General features: G+C 42.2%; 1 protein-coding gene across 2 annotated transcripts in view; it reads right to left on the bottom strand.

Moving 5' to 3' along the window:
- Window positions 1-1510: 1510 nt before the first annotated feature.
- The window catches only part of pdzd8 (PDZ domain containing 8), a 44527-nt gene continuing 20246 nt past the window's right edge, over window positions 1511-25791 (bottom strand). The window contains exons 1-4 of one of the 2 annotated variants that reach the window (XM_083694421.1): window positions 13130-13133; window positions 12538-12584; window positions 6702-6864; window positions 1511-6383 (exon numbers count right to left, since the gene is read on the bottom strand). In XM_083694421.1, the coding sequence (XP_083550547.1) occupies window positions 4078-6383; window positions 6702-6864; window positions 12538-12567 (2499 nt within the window). In that variant the 5' untranslated portion in view covers window positions 12568-12584; window positions 13130-13133 and the 3' untranslated portion in view covers window positions 1511-4077. Of the gene's footprint in view, window positions 6384-6701; window positions 6865-12537; window positions 12585-13129; window positions 13134-25791 lie in introns of those variants that run through there. The other variant, XM_083694420.1, reaches the window with a different exon arrangement.

Here is a 25791-nt window from a genome sequence, read left to right as displayed (position 1 = left end):
GTATTTAAAGAAGACTTAACAAGCCTCAAAACATTTATGTTTCCTCCCTCCCATAACTAGGAATTTTCTTGTTGATTTGCAATTAGTTGTTGAATCATGTTACATAATGGATTATGTATTGTGGAGATTATATAATTTTTGTCATTTGTTTTGTATATCAAAAATATATCTCACACATGCACAGACATGTATGTGTGTGTATGCCTATGTTGGTGTGTGTGCCTTCTGACATGTATGTCATTGGTTTGTGTGTATAAACTATCAAATACTAACTGGTACAAAAAAAAATATGTTGACATTTTATATTCTGGACTGGTGTCCTGGTTGTTTGTGTTTAAGGTGTGCTGACTGTGTAATATATGTTGATACTCAGTGGGGATGGGAAATCCAAAATTAAATGTATACTCTGAAAAAGCATCTCAATGGACTATGTGAAAAATGTGAACCTTAGGCTATTAATTTGTAAACAGCAGTAGATTTAACTAAACTAAATTTGCCAAGCCAGTGACAAGGGCTAGCGTCTCCAGTTTTGTAGAAAAGGTGTGGCAGAATGAGATTCAGCTTCTTATTGTATTAACCTTTGTCACCCTTAATGGACAAGGTCTGATAAGGGTGGAAAGAAAGATGCATTGTGTTGTCCAATTCAATAGCAGTCTTGCTTGATCTGCTTCATAATTTACAGAAACTTGTAAAAGATCATATTTAATATTTGATAGCATGTTCAAATTAGTTCAAAATGTACAAATGACAAGTTGGTCAGCTTTACTGAAACCCAACCATGTCATCATAGCCAACATCCATTATTGGTTTGGCAGCCTTACAAGCGAATGCACTTCTCAAACATCCGATCAACAAAGGGTAGTCCGGAGCAAGGATATAGCCTGGGTGATTAAAACCACCCTTCCCTTACTTTAAAGGCATTATTGAAATGCTGTAGTTTGATTAATTGATACATTAAAGGAGTGCTTTACTCAAACTAAATATACTAGATTTATTTTTATTTGTATGAAGTACTCCTTTAATTGAAATGTGATAATGTACGTACATCAAATATGGCGATATGGAAACAAGCAAAATGTATACCGTGTCCATTTCATAATTGTCTGAGGGTATGTTTGAAAATGCTTTTCACTGTAGAGAAATGCCTCCCATTCTTGTTGTCCTTTGAGCAGTTGCGGGAGACGAGAGGAGCGTGAGTAGGCTATGATGGGGAAATGTGACACCAAGTCCCCCATGTAGGGGCTGACACACTGTAATCATCATGTCCATCTCACAGCGTGGAGCTCCAATTACTTACCAGATGCTCACACAATGATTTTCTACTCCACAGAGGAACCTTACGACACAGCCACGATACTCCAATCCGGTCCTAGGAATGTGCCAGTGTGAGAAACCAGTGTATTGTTTTACTGAGAAGATATCTGATGATTAAACACTATCTGTAGTTACAAAATAATTATTTATTATGACCACAAGAGACAATGCTTGTTCAGTGTGTTCAGTCACTATTGCTGTATTCAGAAAGTAAGAAATACACAGTAATTCAAGAGGACTTTCAGGTGAGCTTGTTTATTTTAGGCTATGTACAATAGCGCTTCATCATCACATGAGTCATCTTTAGAACTGTGTACAACATCCTGCTTACACTGTCAGTATACTGTGAAACGTGGGGAGGAAGAGACAGATCAGGAGCATGTGATAATGGGTGGGGAGCACATAGTTAGAAGAGCAGCAGCAGCAGCAGCAGCAGTAGTAGTAGTAGTAGTAGTAGTAGTAGTAGCAGTAGTAGGAAGACACAGACCAAAATGGGTTTTAGAAACCTCTCATACCCTCAAATCAAGCCTAGGGGGCCCCAAATTATCCTCAACCTGCAGCGGATACAGTACCTTTGGAGAGAAACCACGAGAAACAGAAAAAAGAGAGGAGAGATTTAACAGACTGAAGAATCCCTTCCTGATTATCACCTTTTGCCTTCATTTCCTACAAAAATATTGCACAAAAAATCTGAATATACAATGATTGAAGAGAGATCAACAAGTAGCAGCCAATTAGCCAGTGTCTACAAGAGCATCACGTCTATTGCACAGAAAAAAAATGTGGCTTTTCCTTTCTTTCCCCCTATTCTGTCATCCCGTCTGCTTTCTGATCCCAATGGGCTAAATGCTGATTTCTAAACCAACCAGTGGAAGCACTGCCATATCCTGGTCAGAGTTTGAAGCAATAACAGTTCTGGAATTGTTTGGATTGTCACTATAGAGCCATGCTGTTAAAAAGGGAGTATGACTATTTCTCTCCAAAAATGTGCTTTTGAACACTATCCCTAACCCAAACCTTGACTTTAACCTCATTCCTAGCCTTATACCTAACCCTTAATTAAGACAAAGTAGCTTATTTACTTGCTCATCAAGTTTGACAATTTTCACTTTGCAACATGGCCATATAGTGAGGACCGTTTGCATGTGGCTGGTCGTGATGACATCACTGTAATGGGCTACACCAATGCTTGCATTTCTGTGGGGGTGTTTTGTGCTGGGCTGTATATACACATAAATAGAAATGGACATACATTCATTTGTATGCGAGAGAACAACTTTCAAAGGCGAAGAACTTTCACATAATCACAGCCTAACTGCTCAAAGCATTGATCAGACTTCACACCATCAAAAAAACAAGTAAATAAAGGTTAATATACACACAATAACAAGAAAAGAGATCTGTGTGTTTCTGTTTCTTAAATGACAACATTCATTCTGAGATCAAACCATATACATGAACCCTTTGCCATAAATACATAAATACTTTGCGTCTATCAATAAAACTTAGAACAGCAAGCGTTTTGTCTCAAGTAATCACGAGTGATTCCACCACCATACTTCAGTTGAGTTTTAGATCAAGGATGACGATTCAAACATAGGGAGAGAGATAACAAAACATGTGCTTGAACAAATAACTTGATCAATTCTCTAAATAATAGCTAGGAACAAATCTTTCACCACTACCCCCCCCCCCCACACACACACACACACACCAATAAATCATAGTAATAGAGGAGAAATAACATGTGCAGTTAATATGCTGGTTAAACAATGGTCAGAGGGTGTCAAATATGTCTGGCCTCACTGATATACCAGTTAATAAACTAAACAAAGGATGATGGGACACAAATCATAATCTTACCCCCAAACATTATTGCCCATTCCATTGAATTACTGTATCACATGAGCTTGCCTTGCAGTTTGCAAATATAATTAAAGGTCCAAAAAAGAGGAAAGTTATGAGTCATGTCTAAAATGTAATAATTAATAACAATAAAAGTGCAAACAAACATAAGATGACTTAACATGATGAAAAGTACACAATCAGAAAAATGTTAAGTTTCCATATGGTGGAAGGTTTCTTTTTTTGTATTTCCACACTGTCATCTTCCTGTAGATGCACAGTATGGTGTCTAGTCTAATGTAACAGGCTTGTTACTCACAGCAAACCAAACAAACAAACTCATGTCCATCCCCAAAGACCATTTGGATAAAACAGAGAAATGATGGTAGGTTGAGTATTATACTTGCAACCCGGCTAATGGAAAAGGTGCAGCCATTTAATATTTACATATTTTAGACAGTATATTTGCTAATTTGACTGCTCGCTCTGGAAGACTATCTAACTTTTTAGCTTCCCTTTAAAAGTAGTAATCGAGGCACATTAAATTATAGTCTTTTGCAACTAAGAGTGGTATCATTCAAACTAAGTATACTAACTACACTACCCCTACCAGGGGATTGGTGCACAACAATGGTCTTGGGGGAAAGAGGACAAGCTCTACCTGTGCTCATGTCATCAACTCAAGTAATAACCTCCCTTCACATGTTGCTCAATGTGTGAATTGAGTGACCGATTGAAAGAACACAGAGGCTAACAAATTAGAAATTGGACCCCACACACCTAAACCAATCTATACAAATGACCACCATAAACCCCACCACCTCCACCCAAAAAAAGAGGGTTAGGGTTTAAAATAATAACAGTAAAAAATAATAATTTGCTGTGAGTTTCAAGCCTAAAACCTCCTCCTCGCCCTCTTTAGTGGAGTGCCTCCACACAGATCTGCTCCTCTGTGATGTCATCCAGCAGCTGGACCTCCACTGGGCTGCATATGTCACTGTCATACACCTCTGTCCCCATCAGAGCCTCGTCCAGGGCCACCCCCTTGGCCTTGAAGCCGTGCTGCTCCAAGGGCGAGGTGCTCTCCACAGACTCCAGGTCCTCAATGCCTGCCCGGTAGTGGATCATGAGCAAAGTGAGGGCCTGGAGCCTCTCCCCAGACTTGGCCAGGGCGGCCGTGATCAGGGCCTTCCGCCGTGCATCCCCCGCCTCCCTCTCCTCCAGCATCAGGGAGTTGTTGTGCTCCAGCTCCTGGTCAATCTCCTGCTGCAGCTTGTCCAGCATCAGCTCCAGCTTCTGGGAGCGCTCGTCAGTGGGCAGCCCCCGGTACAGGTCCCGGCCGATCTCCTTCACTGCGATGAACACGCTGTCATCCAGGCCGCCTTCTCTGCGCACCAGCTTGGCGCTGCCCCCGCCAGTGGGATGCTTGGAGGGGCTGGCTCCGGTGTAGGTCTCTGTGTCGCTGCTCTCGTTGTCTGAGGTGTTGGGGGTTTGCTTGGGAGACGGCTCGGCCCCCACAGGCAAGACATCTGCCGTCTGCTCTGCCAGCCGGGTCTTGGGCACCTGGCGCAGGTTGAGCAGGCGGGAGCTAGTGTTGATGATGTGCCGGGTGAGGCCTGTGGTGGCGCGGTTGATGGTGGACTTGGCCTCCGGGTCAGCACTGCGTCGATCGGTGGCCGCCACGCAGAGGGGGTTCTCCGCGAGGCACTTGTCCTGGCACTTCTTGTGGCAGACGTAGGAGCAGATCATGCACTGGGAGGCGGCCTTGGTCCACACCTTCTTCTTGCAGTACTCACACCAGGTGGGGTTCTGGAACTGGGTGTCTTGGAAGTTGTGGCGCACCTCCGACAGCTGCATGACACTGTAGGCCAGGTCGTCACGGGTTGCGGAGGGCAGCTGCTCCCTCTCTCTCTCCCTCTCCCTCAACTCCTCGTCCTGGAGATTGGACTCCCTCTCTCTTTCAACCAGCCCGCCGGGCAGCTCCGACTCACCCTCCCCCAGGTAGCTGAAGTGTAGGGTGATGTCACCGTAGCACAGCTTCTCGTTGAAGCCCTTGTGTGTGCTGAGGCTGCGTAGGGCCGTGCGGCTCACGTTGGCGCGGGGCTCCGGACCTGCCAGCCTGAAGGTGCTCTGGTACTCTGCCGAGGATGTGGACAGAGTCTCTAGAGCTACGTGCTCCAGCCGAAGGCTGACGTGGCCCAGACACAGCAGGCAGCCCAGCTTGAAGGGGTCCTTGCACCACAGGGCCACGTTAAGGTACTTATGGTTGCTCTCCACCTCAAACACCACCGAGGCCTTGCCCCAGCGGGCCGTCCGGTGGCGGAACATGGTTTCGGTGGACTCCCAGAGGGAGTGGTCATCCATGCTGTCACGCGTGGTGCAGGAGCTCTCCGACACCTTGTCTTTGGCCAGGTCCAGCTTGCTGCTGGGCACCGAGGGGGCTGCTGGCGGGTCTTCACAGGGCTCCGGTGGCTTGAAAACCGGTTTTGGCTCTGGCTGTTTCACAGGTGTCTTCTCAGCGCTGGGTTTGTCCCCGTTGCTTCCTGTGGGCACTGCCTTTTCCAGGGTTTTCTCAACGGCAGAGGTGATAGCGTCACCCCCCTCCAGCAGACTTTGGGTTTCAGAGGAGGCTGGTGTTAACTTGATTTGGGGTCTTGGGGGCACCGGGGGGCGGGAGGGCGGTGGTGGGGGAGGGATGGTGGGACGCTGTGGCCCCTCACCTGGCTCACCAGTCTTATGCGGTGAGGGCTTTGGTGAGTCTTTGGGCTGGGGTTTGAGTGGTGACTGAAGCCCCGCCAGGTTGAGTTTGCGGTTGAGGATGGGTGATATGGTGCCGAGGGGTTTGGAGGCCAGGCTGGACACGGTTCTTTTGGGGCTTTGGTTTACGGTCAGCAGGAAGTCATCCTTGGCCTCAGTGCTGCTGCTGCTGCTGCTGCTGATCTGGTTAGGCTTGGAGTCCACAATCAACTCTTCAAACTCAGAGTCCATGTCTTTGCTGTCGGATATGTCAGAGAGGGTGGTGATGGGGGCAGGGTCCTCCTCATAGCCCCCTGGCTGGGGGATGAACCCAGGCTCCTCCAGCTGACCTAGCCCTTCATGAAGGGGTCCCAGGCCACCCACTGTGGGGGTCTGGTGACGCACAGGCCTCTCATACAGGACCAGCACCCTGTCCCCCGCCTGTTTCAGCAGTTTCGGCACTTGGACAGAGGATGTCACTTTGACACCTGCAAATTTGAAAGGAATATTGAGATAACAGCATTGTGACTGCCTATGGCCCCTGGTCTGAGCATTGATTACTTTATCTCACTTACTTAAACAAATGTATTTGTTGTAAGTCGCTTTGGATCTGCTAATTGCCAAACATGTTAAATAACATACATGGACGTGTGTAAACCATTTATTCTAATAACTTATATCTAAATCATGAACAACATGCCATATACATATGATGTGTTTAAACTATAATCAGTTTAAACGCAGCCCTTCAAATAGATCTTGCAGTTTGGTTAATTGTTATAGTACATATTGCCATTCTCTCTCACCTCCAATGGCGATGAGGCGATCGCCCCTCTGCAGATCTGCCAGGGCAGCAGGAGAGTTTGGGGTGACCGTCTCGATGCTTACGTGAACCGCATCCCCTTCACTGGCTGGGACGTGTCTGAACGTCATACCCACGCTCCCAGAGGGCCCTTTAATCACCTCTGTCTGAAACACACAGAGAAAAAGCCCTTTACTTATATCTATCACGTGTCACAACCAAGGAACAGGTCAATTAAATAGAAACGGAAGAATACCAACAACAACATAGAAATACAGAACATTATTCGTTGAGGAAACTGATGACTAGGTAGTAAGCACTCCGCAAACTTCATAAAAGTGTGGGGAATCTAATTACGACGGTTGAGTATCATGGTAAGGAGAGATGAAGATTTCAAAGCAAGGAGTCTGCCTCCACACTCAGGGGTTTGATGACCGGACAACAATGCATGCTAATTCTGACAGAAAAGCAGGTCTGCAATTACAGCTAATGTTCCACCCCTGGAGTTTACCAGCTGCCTCAATCACTGTCACAGCACACTAAGCCCAAGTCACGTATAAGCCCAAGTCACCTGCTTTCTGTCTCACCGGCCTTCTATAATAACATACTGCATATACAGCACAGTCATGGACATGAGTCCTCATTTGACGAGTCCTCCATTGTATGCAGATGATCAAAATGAAATGTCATCGGAAGGGACCCAGTCGACATTTGCAGAAATAAACACAATAAAACCAAATTGCTGAGGGAGTTGATGATGTTTGTCTGGGTTTTTTAGTGAGAGGTCAAATGAAGTGAGAGATTGATGTGGATCGAGGGAGGACAGGAGAGGTTCTAGTCTTCAAACCCAGAGAGACGGAGACGAATGACTGTAATTTCACAGCTGTCATTTGTTATAATTCTCGAGGAGGGCACTGATCGAGTTACAGGTGGGGATGAATAAGCAGATGATCTATACGAGTTGGCAAGCAGGGGGGGTTGATTCACTTGAAGTTGAAAGATTATTCTAAAACCTTTGACAAGAAAGAAGAGTCCTGGCCAGAACCCGCCATGCCGTTCCATCACATTGTAAAATGGAAGACAAGACCGTAATGGTTTCTAATTCAAAGAAATATTTCAGTTACAACAAAATATAACATGACAACAAATGTCTGTAGTCTATATCAAATATGGGAAAGTTTGAAGTGTCCAAGAAAAAAATATGATATGATGATGTGCAGTTATTCTGGCCATCTCTTTTGTTCTCAGAGCTAAAAACCAGTTTTTTTTTTCAGAGGAAAAAAAACCATATTGGTGTAAGTATGAAAACAGCCTGAGGCGTTTAGTGGTGACGGGAACAGGGAGACAGCAGTTGACCAGTCATATAACCTTTCCTTAAATCCTGTCGACTGGAAGCCTACCTTTTTATTTGAGACCTCACTAATTTGCTTAACGCTGGTTTCTGCCTCAAGGCTAAACCTAACCTAATCTGGCCATCTTGCACCCCTTCCCATCTTGCACCCCTTCCTAGAATGCTCTAACAACATTGGAAAGGCAACAGGTGTTTGTCTGGGAAACCGAGGGCAAAGCCAATAAAACACTGTTGAAGTTTAACCAATGATTTACAGAGGCAGTAAAGGTAACAAACTGGCCACAGGAGCCCTCTATCCTCTAACATTGCCACATTACATGTCGATGTACACGGAAGAACGCATTGCAACCTTGGGTTGAAATTCGTCAACATGTCAAAAGATTATCATACAACACTTCCATCCAATTTGAATGTGGTTTGATCACACAATTGAAGAAGCAAACAAGACATGGACAAGTCAATGCACAGCTAGGGCTGCAACGTACGATTATTTTGTTATCGATTAATCCGTAGACTATTTTAGCGATTAATTGATTAGTCTAAACGATACATTTACAAAAAAACATACTTTTGGATGCAATGATATTGATATATACCTTTTCCAAATGCATTAAAGTGTATTGTAACGGTGTCATTCAGTGGTTACATACTTTATTTTATATTGAAATTGTACCTATTGTACCTATTACCTATAGGGAACGCTGTATACTGAAATAACACTTTCATCTGAGAATGTCTGCCTTTAAAAGCACAAAAGGCCAATCCTTGACTATGAAGTAGGCCTACGTCAATGAGCAATTGCAAATAGGCAAGGCTGCTACAGAGAAAATACATTTCAACCCCTGATCGAAAAGTCCAATAAAGGCAGTCAGTCAGCAACCATCCGATCAGATTCTGGTCTCTGAATTAGACATTTGTCGTCTGTTTAGTCAGGCAAGATTACATAAAGCATAAACCCATAGCATTTCAATAGTACTACGTCTCTCATAGATGTCACTGCTGGTCATTGGTAATAGTTCACTAGATTATTACCCAAATGTGAATAATGCCACAACATGAAGATTTCCTATGGCCATGCAGTTCGTCTGCCATGCAGAAAGGTCTCGGAGGATCTCACTACAGACATAAATAAGCTGAGCAAAGACTGCTTTCAGTGACACATTGTGGGTCCATGTCATTATTTTCCAAAAGGTGCAAGAGGAGGAGACAACTCCATCATGACATGCACAGAAAAGCGCCATTGAGACGCAATAACAAGAGATTTGAAGGATGAGCGCCGACTAAAGGACAATTATGGAGGAGACTGAGGGAGCAGAGAGGAGATGGAGGAAAGGAGAGGAGAGGAGAGGAGGGGGGAGCAGAGAGGAGATGGAGGAGAGGAGAGGAGATAGAGGAGAGGAGGGGGGGGAGATGGAGGTGAGGAGGGGGGAGGAGAGGAGGGGGGGGGGGGGGAGGTTATAGAGGAGACTACGGGATCAGAGAGGAGAGGGGGAGAAGGGAGGAGATGGGCTACAGGGAGCAGAGAGGGGATCGAGGCGGCCAGTAATGTCAGAGAGCAGGTAAACAGACGCTGCCTCTTGCCAGGCAGCTCCGTCGTCTGTTTTAGCTGCTGACCGCTGTGCTGCATCGTCCAGTAGATTAACACTGTGCAGATCTGTCATTGGCTCAAAAAGCATCCCTCTCTATAACATGCACACAAACACACATACATTTTTACTGTATTGATCAGCAGTAGTGTCCACTTGAGCTGTGACTACAACAGTTTTGCCTTGAGCATCATGCACAAAAAGGAAATAGACTGGATAGGGAATCATACATTTATTCCGTAATAAACTTCTGATGGGTATGGACATGATAAAACGTTCTCTACAAAATAGGGGTCACATGACCTAATGACACAAGTTAACATTGTTATATCTGACTCCACAATATATATGATTAATAATAATATCAAATCAATATCAAATCAATTGATATTGATCTGCTCATCCCTGTGTGACAGACACTCATACTGTACCTGATCCTAGGTTACAGTAAGAATCCCAATATGTGATGACCATTCATGAGTGACAAGCAATCGCGTTTACGCATGGTTCAATACCTGATGTCGATGACTCAAGTCTAAGTGTTTATTAATGTGAACTATGTGAAATCCTGGTCACGAGCATGTCGTACTGTTTTAGCAGAACCGTTATTACATACACAATATTACATTGAGGCAAATAGGAAAAATTAGAATAGCATATCAATACAAAATTAACCAATTTAATAGTTAAAAGAAAAATACTAAATAAACAGACTGTTGTAAACAAATGGAAGTTTCACCATGAGTCTAAGGCTATACATGTCTTATGTATAGGCTCTGTGTATAGGCCACTATACATGTCCATGTACTCAGGCCTAAACGAAAACTCAAAGTGCTCAGGGCTGAGGGGGTTTACTATTTACTATTTACTTACTATTTACTATTGTAAATAGTAAGACAGTTCAAGTAAACTTACACACACAGGTGTGGCAATTTCAACACCCTAAAGCATTTCAATTAGATGATGACTAAGTGGTAGACTTAGTCTAGGAGAGAGAGTGGGTTGACCACTATGATGACTAAGTGGTAGACTTAGTCTAGGAGAGAGAGTGGGTTGACCACTATGATGACTAAGTGGTAGACTTAGCCTAGGAGAGAGAGTGGGTTGACCACTATGATGACTAAGTGGTAGACTTAGCCTAGGAGAGAGAGTGGGTTGACCACTATGATGAAGTTTTTTGGCCAACTATATACATTACATTGGCACAGAATTTACAAATAGTGCAAGGTGCATTATCCTCAGGACGTCCACCAGGCATGTAAGTAAGTGCTCAGGGCTGAGGGGGTTTACTATTTACTATTTACTTACTATTTACTATTGTAAATAGTAAGACAGTTCAAGTAAACTTACACACACAGGTGTGGCAATTTCAACACCCTAAAGCATTTCAATTAGATGATGACTAAGTGGTAGACTTAGTCTAGGAGAGAGAGTGGGTTGACCACTATGATGACTAAGTGGTAGACTTAGTCTAGGAGAGAGAGTGGGTTGACCACTATGCTTTGCATCTCTTAAGCCTCGGCAAGTCACAACATTTCGCAGGACTCCACGAACGAACAGCTCCAGTGTTTCTGTCATAAGAACCTAAAAAAGTTAGATTTTGGTGCAAGTATGCTCTAAGCTTTAGTCACAGGACTCTATAGAGAAAGGTCTCAATTTAGAAGTTTGGTGCTTCAAGCTTCGGCCTTGCATTGAGCAGTGGTGTGTGGTAATCACATATTATCCTTTAGATAAAGTAGCAACATATTGATACATCTCTGCTAATACACACATCTGTACTTTAACACAAACCAATCAGTAATAATAATTGAAATTGTGAAAATAAAACAGGAAGCATTGGTCTCATCACACTAAAAACCACTGCGCCCCAACAAACACAATTGTATGCTCTGCTAAACTAACATTGCCTTTGAACAAAATGCAGAAAGACATCAAATTGTGCTCTGCAATTGTAAAGACAGGTCGTCCGACACAGGAACAAATTACCCATGCAGCAGATGCCAAGTGATTGAGCTAACATGCCAAGTGACATCAAAGGTTGCACATGGCTGGATCACTACAGGGGTGGGTGTGTGTGTGTGTGTGTGTGTGTGTGTGTGTGTGTGTGTGTGTGTGTGTGTGTGTGTGTGTGTGTGGGCAGGCGTATGTTGAGGGACAGTCATTGAAGCCATTGTGCTGTGAAACAGTTGCCTTGTGTATACACCTGGAACGCTAGTTGTACACATCCTCACCACACCTGGCTGATTTACATACGAGAGAAGGAGTTTTTTCTGAAGTGCAAATATTGGCCGATACACCCTGCCCTCTTACCTCCCACGAGCTGTGTGCACAATAACATACATGCAGACATGACAAGATAGAAAACCCCTCATGAATTTACAAATTAGACAACTGCTCTCTACAGGGGTTCATTAAAGAGTATGATTCCATAGATTTCCTTCCATGCAATAAGAGATCTGTTCATTTATGTACAAAATGTGCTATATAAATAACATTCATGATTTTATAAATAAAATATATTATTGATTGAATACTCATTTTCAATACTGCAGCTGAAGCTCTTATATTGATGGTAGTAATCATTGACATAGCTTAAGTTGATGTTAGCGTTCAAATATCTATACAAATCATCTCTCTATTCATGTTACTGAAAGAGTCATTTACTTAAATGAAATACAAGGAAAGGGGCAAAAGGTGACATTATGAATATCAACCATGGTGTTATTAATCAAAAACGTGCCATACATTCAGCAAATGAATAAATCAGGTGCTAGATCAAACTATACTTTTTCTCTCACATTAATACTGCAAGTTTTTTTTGTTGCTTTTCCTTCTCAAACTCCGTTATTCTATTATTTTATGTGGGAGCTTTATCTGGAGCCTGAGCTGAAGCACCTCCTAACCTTGTTAACATTGACTGAGGGAACAGCCATCTCTTGGTTCCTTGTCTCTGAAGAGAAAAACAAACAAGAATCATAGCATGTAGCAACAGTGAATAGCACAAATGTAAATAGCATAATTTACCGTCTATTTCAGCAAACCTCTTTCTTTTATCTTTGCTGCCATTGAAAACACATGAAAGACTAAGCACGTATCGCTGCTTTAAATACACACTCATCTGCAGCCTCATGTTTTTGTTTGTTTCACGAATACAGTATGTCTTTAATCCTAGGAATAAGGCAGTAGAGGAAGGTTAAGCCATTTATAATAAATGAATTAAGAACTTTTCTTACTATTCAGACAATAGGCAGTTTCACATGACCTGAATTTGATCAATGAAATCAAACTGTTAAGAAGACATTTCCCTTCAACTTGTATTCCCATATTGCCTCTAAACCTCTGATTATTACAATAATAATGAACTCAATAAACCAAAAAAATTTTCCCCCCTAGCGCCTCAGTAGTACTAGTAACGCTACATGTACATGTTTAGGGGGGTAGTGCTAACAGCATCTGGCTATAGTGAGGCAGCTGGAGCCTGCAGCTACTACCTACTGTTGACCTGAGAGGGCTGGAGCCTGCTGCTGCTTGGCTGAGCTGTGTGCTCCATCGGGCGGGTCCAGGGGGTTGCACGTAAGCAGAGAGCGTCTGCCGGATGCTGGTCGGGGCGAGCAAATCCTTTTCCCTGTCACTGCGCTGCCCAGTAATCTAATCTAATACCACATGTCAGATCGATTTGTGTATGGTTATAGGGTACAAGTCCCTGCGAGGCAGGCACACAGCAATTCGCTGCCATGTCCAATTAGTGGCACTATCGGAGGGGCTTGGATGGCCACGGGCTAGGGGATTTACACGGGTGAGTTACTGCTCAAGTTGGTTAGCTCCTATCAGATAAACGCTTCGAACGTCACGTCAAATTGCAAATTCGAAGGCTCCTAAATTAATAATGTGCAAATCAAAGGGTTGAACGGCCTCCTGTAATATGTTTTGTTTTTATTTCCTCAAAAAGCGAAAGAAAAAAAGGAGTGTTCACGTGGCTGATTTTACACTACTCAATCTGTTTCCGCCCACAGCGGGGCATAAACCAGGGGATCAATCGGCCGCTTGGCTGGCAGGCCGAAACATCTAGTGGTTACACGTGTTACCTATGTAGTTCTCATTTGTAGTTCTATGTTCTATAATTGCTTTCAAATATACAAATTCAATGCCTTGGCCGTCTTTATTTTTTCTGTAGCATCAGACGATGTAAGCCATTATTTTACTTCTAGAAAGCACTGACGCTGTTGGCATAGAGATCTCACGTTGCTTACACTCAATATCGCGTAAACGTAACAACGTAACCCAGTGCACATGCTCGATGGGCAGAGGGCTGCCTTTGGCTCACGCTTTCCTATGTTGTCTGACATGAGAGAACACAGCACACGTTCTTTGAGCAGACAAAGCAACATGGCGAGTAGGAAGTAAGCTACAATGGTGTATTACGACAATGAGCTATTCACATTAAAATAAATCAGGTGACGTCAAACTATTTCTCCATTCTCATTTACAGTCATTGGCATAAGCAAGTTCGTTTGTAAACTGAGGGGTGTGGCTTGTGATAGAAACTACCCAAGAGCAATTTTAATTCTGTTGTAATTGCCCCCAAAACTAGCAAGGGGCAATCTGGAATTCAAAGGTAAACAGTTGGGGGATGGGGCTGGAGAAATGTAACCACTCTGAAATTCATCGAGCTATGGATGCAAGGACTGACCATCCATGAGATCAAAATGATAGTTTTAACCATGTTATGAAGCTATACCGTGTTTGTTTACAATGACATTGTTTACAAACAATGGAGTAAAAGAAGCTTATATGTTGGGTTCTAATGGGGTAAGACAGTTGAACCAAGCTCATGAGGCATTTAAGTTATATTCTTCAAGAATCAATGGCTATATATCATATTTCAAAGTCTAAAAATAGATGTACCAATCCCAGATTGCCCCTTTAATAAGTAGTGTCTTGATTTGGGATAGAAAGTACTGCATATTTTGAAGGCAACATCTCGCAACTGTTTAACGTTTGCACAATTAATCGAGGAGAAAGCACCCACGGCGATTGTTGGCCTTGTTTCAGCCCTAATGGCATCATGGTCGACTGTCATGCTTGCCCTTTTCTCTTTTGTGATAACTAAATAACATTCTTCTACCAGCATTTTCTCCATCTCCACCGCTCCCACTCTGAATTTCAACAATAGTATTCATTTAGCCATGTGAGGTTGTCATGACATCAGTAAACACACAGAAAAAAACTGACGGTCAGATATCAAGGACTCAAAGCTCGGAACATGCTTTAATCCATTTCAGGGTCAACTTCTGGGAAAAGGAGACAAGGGTTGTCTGCAATGGAGTGGGTATGAGCAGGCAACATGGCATGCTCACTGATTACTGAGCAGCACAATCTTGTACCTACACAGTATTTTATTTCAGTTTTTTTTAAAACCACAGTGGACTTTTTCAATGTATTCTTGCGTTTGTCATCAACAACCATTTGAATGTTCATGTTGCCGCTGTGATAGGAGGCAGATTACAAAAGCATGGGTGACAAAGGAGTTGTTATGGAGACGGTGGCTCAGCTTGTCCCCCTGCCTAATTTACACTTGAGCACCAACGGCTCTCCACCCACCCACAGTCCACTCAGGTCTTTTCTGATAGCATACTCATTGTCCTTCACACCAAAATAATTATCAACATCACCCTTTCTCAGTTTTTAAAAGTGGGAATCAAACCACCAAGATGAGAGCACAAACAAGTGTCCTCTCATACCAGCAATTTTCTTATGACTGCAAAGAGTGAGGGGGTGGCACACCTTTCCCTTATCACATTGGTATTTAATTCAGTCTTTTTTTGTTGTTGTTTTTTTGCCCTTGACTCCTTTTAAGCTCCAACGTGTAGATTGTCAATCATGGAAATACAGTGTTATCCTGGACATTTATTTTTCTGTGAAGTGCTGGATTTTTGGGATTGCCTGACTGCCACTCAGCTTTTTGTAACTTCCCAGGACTGAATTGAGTGACAACAGATGACATTTACCCTACATACACAGGGGAATTCTATTAAACATCCAACCTATTAAACATCCCATGCAAACCAATCTTTTGGGCCATACAGTATCAGAGCAGACAGGCAAATATTGGCCCCCCCCCAAACATCATCATCAGACTAAAAAAAGAGAAAACAGGTCAGATATCAAAGACTCAACGCTTAATACATGCTTCAACCTATTCAGGCTCAACTTCTTGGAATATGAGACGAGGGTATGCAATGGGAGTGGGTATGAGCAGGCCAAATGGATAATACATTGTATAATACACTGCATTACCAGTCAGTGAAGAGAAAGACACCAGCCATTTTGTCATTTCATTTAGCTTGTGGTTTTGGGGCAGTAGCTGTACTAAACTTCCTGCGTTATATCAGACTTTTAGATCAGGGGGGAAAAAAACACAAAGAACTTCACATTAACGTCAATATATATCAGAATGAATAAAAGTTAAACTAAGGAGAACAAACATGTGCCTTGTCAACTGTCAGATAGCCTACTCTATAAGCAGATCATAAAATGAAACCTCTACAATCATGCCAATGAGTGGGATCACTGTTTTATTCAGCTGTGTGCCATGGTTAACAGGAGACAGCATCTGTATCATCTGTTAAACAACCATTCATTTGAAACCATACTAGTCTTGTTTGACACCCAGCCCTAGAGCACATGAGCAATTGTCGATGGTGTGTAGCCAAGTCCCAATGGACAATCGTTGACACACCGTTGTAGCTCTAAAGCTCTCCTTAGACTGCCACGTGGACAGTTTCCTCACAGTATTGACATTTTTTGAGAAGCTGGGGGAAATTTTGACGCAGGGCAGCAAATAACGGGAGGTAATTTGCGCTCTAATGACCGGCGCTGTCCATAGCATCAGACGAAAACATTCTGAACAGAAATGGCAGGAAGTCAGTAATGTGGCCGTGGTAAGGTCTGTCATGCACAATGCCGGCCCGTCAATTCGGCCCCTCCGAGATGAATTGATTGCAAATTCGACGATTATAACAAACCACCTAAGAAACCACACTAGTGCTTGTGTCTTTAATCTGTTCTCACCTTGCAGACAGACATCACATTACGGAATTGGAGAGGGCCACTTATTTGCCACACCTAGGAGGAAATGGCTGGTATATGTCAAACACTCTTAATGGTCAATTAGTTCACTCTGAACAGACATTGAGGTCATAGTCTCCCTTTGGCAATATCAGATATAAGATATCAACTAACCACACCCCCACTGGGTTGTGAGACATCACTAATCTTCAACTGGATTTTGAGATAGTTAATGCACACTACAAGATGCAACCGTCAAAATGGAACAAAACAAAAGCTGATTTTCTTTCCATTCTTTCCAACTATACAAAGCATGTCAAGACTCAAGAGTAGCTTCCAATATAGTTTATCCACACCAACACACGTGTCAGTCAATCACTCCTTCGTCACTGGGTGGCTATCTGACCTCGCTGACCTGCAGGGTAGCCTATAGGAAGATGATGTTATGCCCGGATTAGAGCGCAGCACACCTCTCCTTGCAGGGCAGGATGAGCTGGGGCAGGTGAAGCGAGAGAGAGAGACATGTCTATTGACTGCCTTTCAGGATGGATTAAAGACACACAGATGCACACACACGCTTGAGAGGAACATCAAACAGCAGAGGTTGGAGAGGTGCGTCAGAGCAGCTCTGATCAACCCGATGGACACAGGGTGTGTCTGCTCCCTCCCCAAACCAGTGGCTGGTGATGTTGAAGGCCATACTGCAGAGATGGAGCATGTGTGTATGTGTTACGTTTCATTTTGTTTGTACATTTGCACAAATAAGAATCAGAAAGTGTCATTGAACTAAATAATGGAGCAAAGGCATTTTAACTTTTCTATGACGACGACGAGAAAGAAAAGAAAGAAAGATAGAACAGAGTAACATAAAGACATCAAGAAAAAAAACAGAAGCTAGCTCTTGATCACAGGGATACCCAATGAGTTACAGTAGTCCTGTCTTTGACACATCTGACTGTAGGGAGCTGTTCTGAAAAGGGTTGTGTTGACACTGCACTACACCCGACTGTGCAGAGCAGACCCAGTGGACGAGAAGCCCAGCCCAGGAAGAGTGAGTAAAACTCACAGAGACCACTCCTAACTCTGCAGAAACTTCTACCATGACAACTGGGATAGCCACAGGTTTTTCTCTCCCTGAACAGTCCAGTCTGCGTCATTCCCATAACCTCCAGCCTTAATGGAGAGAGATGGGGGGGGGGGGGGGGGGGAGAGACAAACATACAGAGAGAGATATCAGTGGTGGGAAGCACTGCTTTTCTATCGTGACCTAATCACTGGGGTAAGGGGTTCTATGGAAAGAGTGATGAGGCCACACACATAGCATGTCTGCAGCTGCTTCCATATATTCTGTGTGTTTTTTTGTATTAGCCCAGCCACCACCCGCCACCTCATCGGAGGACCAAAATACATGTTTCTTACATATTTTTTTTTTTTTGTACACGTTATTAATTTTTTTTCACATGGTAATTTCAGTCCATTATGATATATTTGGTATTATTTCTGGTGTCCATGCCAAGATATTTTTCATTTTAACTGATAAATAGTTCTTGAGATTTTATTTCGTCCCACCCCTCAGCTGCTCTCAGTCCATTCCACCTCTCTCGATATACCACCCTCTCTCCTGGTTTTCTTGTGCCATATATTTTTCACTTGTGCTGTGATGTCTCAGGTTGTTCCTGAAACATTGTAATTGTAGAGCTTGCACAGATTTTCAGCTAAAAATGAATATTTTTGCATAGATTACATAGATTATTGATTGCCCATCAGTTACTAAATCACCCAATAGTGCTTTTCGTAGGGTTGTTTTAAGATGAATACTGTTTTTTGACAGCCATTCCTGAAACTTAGACCTAAAGTCAGATACAAGGGGGCAATACCAAAACAGATGATGTATTGCTTCGGTTTCTCACAACAAAATCTACATAATGGTGATTGTTCAATGCCCCATATGATGAGCATTCTTTAGGTTGCAACCATTTTATGCAGCAAAAAAAAAATGAAGTGATGAGTTAATTGTTGTTTTATATATTGATTCATAAACCTGTTGCAATGGGATAGAAACGTCAAAAATCGGTTTCCAATTATCTTGTATGGCACGGCGGTCAGTGTTTTCAGTGTCAATCTTTTTCAGCCTCTGTGATTTTTAATATGAGGCAGACAAACTAAATACTTACTTTCTCCTGTTCCAATTTTCCTCTTCGAAATTTTGTGGCATGGCTGCAATCAGCTGACTGTCATTTTGGATTGAGCATCCAATCCTATATTCTTTTAAAAGTTGTTTATGTGACATCACATTTCCATCTTTCATAATATCATTGATGAAAATTATTCCGTTGTGAAACATTTTTTTCCATACAATTTATTTTTCCAATCAATATTTTTGAGTTTATCCAGATTATTTGCTGTAATATTTGATCTGACTATTCTGGAGTATAACACTGAAATAACACTGTAACCAGCTTTGTACTGTACGGCTTGTTTTAAGAAGGGTGATTTAAGTTTTGTTTTAAGAAGGGTATAAAGGCAAAAAGACTCTTTTTAAATACAGGATGATCTTCTCTTAGAAATCTGCTAGAGAAACAGTTTGGGTATAAGTATAGTTTTTGAATGATTGAAGCTTTTAGTGGTCCAATGCTTTGATATTTTTAAATTGATATTTTTTGAATTACACATTTAATTGTGTCTGGTTTACCATTCCAAATTTACTATTTCATATAATTTGAAGAACGAGTCAGCTGGAGTTGGTAGTGCCATTCGTATATATGTGAGCTGAGAAGGAGTTAATCAGTGTGATTTTTCCATAATTACATGGGTATTTGTAACCTCTCCAAGGTTGCAAGATCTTGTCTATTTTAGTTATGAAATGTATGGTAGTAAATTCATTTATATCTTTGGGGATAAAATCAATATAATTAATAATCCAGTAGTATAGTAAATTTTTTCATTATTAGGTTTTAATCCAGATAGGCTAGAGAAGTTGTCCTTAATAAAGTAAATGCTAAATAAATGGATTGTGGAATCAAGAAAAAGCATGAATCATCCACATACATTGACACGTTTGTGTTTAAGCCCCAGACTATATTATTGGATCTGATTTTACTTTCTAGAATTTTGATGGCCATAACACATTTGGTGATAACGGACAACCTTGTTTAACACCTCTTGACATTTCAGTCTCTGAGAAGTATCCATTATTAAATTACTATATGATATATATATTTTTTTTTAAAGAACTCAAGACATTTATAAATCAATTCTAATCACACTTTATCAAAAGCCTTTTAAAGTCTGCTATGAAGACCAGGCCTGGTTTCTCTGATGTTTCATAATGTTCTATTATTTCAAGTAATTGTCATATGTTATCTCTCAATGTATCGTCCATGCAAAAATCCTGTCTGATCATGATGAATAATATCTGGTAAGACTTTCTTAATTCTGTGCACTATACATTTTGGCAGGATTTTTGCATCACAACACTGTAGGTTAAGGGGCCTCCAGTTTTTAAACCCTTTATATACTGACCACCTAGATCCTGCAAGACAGTGCGATAGTAGACATGTTGCGATAGTAGACATTTTTGTAGGAATAGTTCAAACTTGCTAGCAATGTAATAGTATCTTAAAAACAAGTTAGAAGATACACTCACCAAACACTTTATTAGGAACACTATACTAATACTGGGTAGGGCCTCCCTTTGCTCTCAAAACAGCCTCAATTTTTTGTGCCATTCATTCCACAAGATGTTGGAAACATTCCTTTGAGATTCTAGTCCATGATGACATCATGCAATTCCTGCAGATTTTTCAGGTGCACTTTCAAGCTGTGAATCTCCCGTTCTACCACATCCCAAAGGTGTTCTATTGGATTCAGCTCCAGTGACTGGGAAGGCCCTGAAGAACACTGAACTTTGTCATGTTCATGAAACCAGTCTGAGATTACTTGTTTTGTGACATGGTGCATCATCATGCTGGAAGTAGCCATTAGAAGATGGGTAAATTGTGGCCATGAAGGGATGCACATGGTCAGCAACAATACTCAAATAGGCTGTGGCATTCAAGCGATTGATTGGCATTAACGGGCCCAACGTATGCCAAGAAAACATTCCCCACACCATTACATCACCTCCACCAGCTTGGACTGTTGACACAAGGCAGGTTGGATCCATGGATTCATGCTGTTGGCGCCAAATTCTGACCCTATCATATGTGTGCCTCAGCAAAAATTGAGATTCATCAGACCAGGCTATGTTTTTTCAACTGTTTCTTCAGCTGTCCAGTTTTGGTGAGCCTGTGCCCACTGCAGCCTCAGTTTTCTGTTCTTGGCTGACAGAAGTGGAACGCGACATGGCCTTCTGCTGTTGTAGCCCATCCGCCTCAAGGTTCGACGCGTTGTGCATTCTGAGATGCTTTTCTGCTCACCACAATTGTACAGAGTGGTTAACTGAGTTACCGTAGCCTTTCTGTCAGCTTGAACCAGTCAGGCCATTCTCCGTTGACCTCTCTCATCAACAAGGCATTTCCGTCTGCAGAATGGATGTTTTTTCTTTATTGTACCATTCTGAGTAAACTGTACAGACTGTTGTGCGTGAAAATCCCAGGAGATCAGCAGTTTTAGAAATACTCAAACCAGCCCGCCTGGCACCAACAATCATGCCAGCGTCAAAATCACTGAGATCACACTTTTTCCCCATTCTGATGGTTGATGTGAACATTACCTGAAGCTGCTGGCCCATATCTGCAGGATTTCATGCATTGCACTGTTGCCACACAATTGGCTGATTAGATAATTGCATGAGTGAGAAGGTGTACAGGTGTTCCCAATAAAGTGCTCAGTGTGTGTATATTTCTACTGGTTTGCCATCATGACCAGGGGTTTTTCCCATCTCAAACGATTCAATTGCCTTAAGAAGTTCATCTTGTAATTTGACCATCATATTTTTTTTTGTACAGATGATAATGTTAGTTATCCTTAGGAAATAAGTCATTGCAATAATCATCATTGAGTGGAGATGGAGGAGACTGAAAAGAAAACATATTCTTAAAATATTGAGCTTCCTCTTTCAGAATATCATTTGGTGAAACATGGATTGTTCCGTCGTAATTTTTTGTATATTATTTTTGGTCTCATTTCTGTATTGAAGGTTGAAGACGTGTTGTATGTTGTTGTTTTTTTTTTTACCATGCAATTCACTTTATTTTTGTAATATACTATACTTAAAAGTTCTTTAATAAGTTCCTCCAGTTCTTTTTGTTTGTTTTCAAAGTTGTTCTGTTCTTCTATAGTATAGTTTTCATTTGCATCCTCTTGTCCTGTTGGTTTCTCTATTTCTGTTATTAGTCTAATCTCTTTTAACCGGAATTGTTTTTGTTTTAATGATGAGTATTGATGAGTATTAAACTGACATTTGAAAGTGTCCAACAGAATAAGAGTATCAGCTGTACATATATTATAGAATAAAAAGTTAGTTCTAAATGATTTTGTCTTAGTTAAGAACATACTGTCATTCAAAAGGTTTTCATAAAATGTTGAATATCACCGTCCACGTGGAAATTCTGCAAGAGGTATTTGAAGGCCAAGTGTAAAGTGTGGAGAAAAAAAGGAAATTACCAAAATCCCCAGCATACCACCTCATCTGTGAAATATGGTGGAGGGGGTGTTATGGCTTGGGCGTGTATGGCTGCCACTGGAACTGGCTCACTTGTCTTTATTGATGATGTAACAGCAGACAGTACTGACGGCAGCAGCAGAATGAATTCTGAAGTGTATAGAAACATCTTGTCTGCTGAAGTACGAGCAAATGCTTCCAATCTTGGACGGCGCTTCATCATACAGCAAGACAATGACCCCAAACATACTGCCATAGCAACTAGGAAGTTTTTCAGGGCCAAAAAATGGAAAGTCCTAGAGTGGCCAAGTTAATCTCCAGATTTAAATCCAATTGAACATGCATTTAATTTGCTGAAGAGGGAACATAAGGCAAAAATACGTCAAAACAAACAACAACTGAAGATGGCTGAAGTACAGGCCTCGCCAGAGAATATACCCAGCATCTGGTAGGTTCAATGGGTCACAGACTTCAGGCAGTTATTGCATGCAAAGGATTTTCAGCCAAATACTTAACATGAGTGCTTTATTTGGACATTATATGATTTTTTCCAATACCTTTAGAGACCTGAAATAGGGGAAGTATGTTTAAAAAAAATGTGTACTTTCTAAATGTTGAAACCAAACTGAAAGAAAAAAACATTGAATTAAAGCTGAGAATCTCTACAAATCCAAACTTTTGGAGTATAGAGAAAAAAGAAGACAAAATGCTTCCTCTTTCCAATACTTCCAATGGAGGGCACTGTAGATTAATCATCCAATAGCAAAGAGGATCCACCTACATAACAGATCTATTTTTACAGTTTGAAATGGGATCAAAGTTGTTTTAAAATAATATAAATCACCCCTTTTTGCCCATGACAGAATACATTTCTCCACCCCAGTCCTTTTTACATGTAACTTCATCATTAGGTAGTTGTTTTGTTTTTTATTGTTTTATGGGACCGACCACATACACTGCAGTGCTCACTAGGATATCCTTAGTCACAGATAACACACAATAATACCATTTATTGTTAATTAGAAACCACTTTGACTAATTAGCAACCGCTTACTGTCTGTCTCTCCAAAAATTACGAGTGTCTCCAGTTATGTTTACATTGTGCCGTTTATGACGTAATTGACTTTCATAGCGTATTGACCAATCAATAAAGATTGTGCACACACTCAATATACATTAACACAAACACACATATAACCCCCCCCACACACACACACACCCGCAATCAGGCTGTCAGGAGGCATCAGCACTCAAAGGCAGATGATGGAATCAGTGGGGCAGATGTGCAAACACGCCTGGAAGAGCAGCCTCCACCACAGAGCCCTTATCAGTAATGAAACCCACCCTCACGCTGTAATGGAAAAGGGCTAAATTTACCCCTGGCCTCCACGCAGGTGTTCTCTCTCACACACATTCACACACACACTCACACTCACACACACACACACACACACACAGTTCTGGGCAGAATATGGGATGGTCGGGGGGAGTGTGAGAGCAGGGCATCCCTCTAGGACTTTAAGGGAAACACTTCCAAAACAATCAATGTCATGAGAGGAAATCATGAAATATGAAGCTGTATGATAGTCTGCTGTGGTCTAATGCAAAAATGCTCATAGTGACTCTTTTTCTGATAGCATGCATCAGACCAAATCTCAAACCGACATAATGTCAAATTCTCTCATGGCCAAGCAAGACACGCAAAAACCTGACTGTACAATTAAAATGCTCGACCAATATCACACAATGCGATTGAATAATTACTGATAACACTAAGTAAATACTAATCAAGGGGGTAACAATAGGTTCTTAAATAGCTGTCTTTGCCTCACTCTCCATTTAAAACCAGTATTGTGAGTGACTATTGTATGAGACCCATTGGACAAACAGTTGCACCCAGCTGCACACTGAAGATTTCACACGTCCACAGAAAAGCAGTGTTTATAACCTGCGTTCTTTGACCATTTCTCCTTGGGACAAAAACAAGCATTATGCGACACTGAGACACCCAGTTCTAAAGGATGGAAGGGTCCTCTCATCTTCAGCAATTATGCTCGGAGGAAAAACAGCAAAGATAAATGCGAAGAGAGAAAGGGAGAGAGAGGCAGAGTGACCTTTTCCAGGTGGTATCGCCTTTAATCCTCAGTGTGGAGTCCTGCTGTGGCCACGGGCTGGAAGAAGTAGATAAAACCCAAATGCCACCTTGTATCTGCATCTCCATGTGCATTATGTTAATGGAGAGAGCTACAGTAGCTCTCAAGTGGAAGCGTTCAAGAGGGTCGCGGCCAGCGGTGGCCATATTGGTCAAATGGAAACATTCTACCATAGCCGCCTGCAGTTTAGGAGGCGTTACATCGCCTCCTTCCATCCTTTAGAGGGTGTCTCAGTGTCGCATAGTACTTGTTTTTGTCCCAAGGAGAAATGGTCAGAGAACACAGGTTATAAACACTGCTTTTCTGTGGACATGTGAAATCTTCAGTGTGCAGCTGGGTGCACACTGCATCAGCGAGGACCTCTCCTGGACCACCAACACTGCATCACTGGCGAAGACAGCCCAGCGGCGCCTCTACTTCCTCCGCAAGCTGAAGCGAGCGAAAGCTCCCACACCAATCCTGACAACATTCTACCGGGGCACCATTGAAAGCATCCTGTTCAGCTGCATCACTGTGTGGGGCGGTAGCTGCACCGAACACAGCAGGAAAGCACTGCAACGCATAGTGAACACAGCTGGTAAGATCATTGGTGCCCCACTCCCTTCCCTGCAAGACACCTACTCCACCTGCCTCACCCGAAAAGCTACCTCGATTGTGAGCGACGCAAGCCACGCTAGCACACAGACTGTTCAGCCTCCTTCCTTCTGGAAGAAGGTATAGGAGCCTCCGTGCCCACACCACCAGACTCATGACAAGCTTCATACCCCAAGCTGTCAGGAAGCTAAATTCTCTCCCCTCACTCCCCCCAGCCACATCCTCCAGGCTGCCAGGAAGCTGAAACACCCCCCCCCCCCCAACCCTTCAGCCCTACGGACTCTGGACAATCTACCGATTTATTGCACTATTATTATTACCAGCATTTGGCCGCTATTTACTGTATTTACTGTCTTTACTGACTGTTCTTTTTGCACTGTTTAAATTATGTTATTGTCTGTCATTGAATGTTTCACTTTTAGTATGTCTTGTCTTATCTTTTGTGCCTGTGCACTTTATCTGTCTCACCGTGGGATAGTGAGAAACGTCCTCTCGATTCCTTTGTATGTCTTGACATGTGAAGAATTGACAATAAAGCCACTTTGACTTTGACTTTGACTTGAACTGTTTGTCCAATGGGTCTCATACAATAGTCACTCACAATACTGGTTTTAAATGGAGAGTGAGACAAAGACAGCTATTTAAGAACCTATTGTTACCCCCTTGCTTAGTATTTACTTAGTGTTATCAGTAATTATTCAATCGCATTGTGTGATATTGGTCGAGCATTTTAATTG

Source organism: Argentina silus, assembly GCF_951799395.1.
Source record: "Argentina silus genome assembly, chromosome: X".
In the NCBI taxonomy this organism is placed as follows: Eukaryota; Metazoa; Chordata; class Actinopteri; order Argentiniformes; family Argentinidae; genus Argentina; species Argentina silus.
Note: the sequence above shows the minus strand (reverse complement) of the source record. Positions and strands in the feature narration are given on the sequence as shown.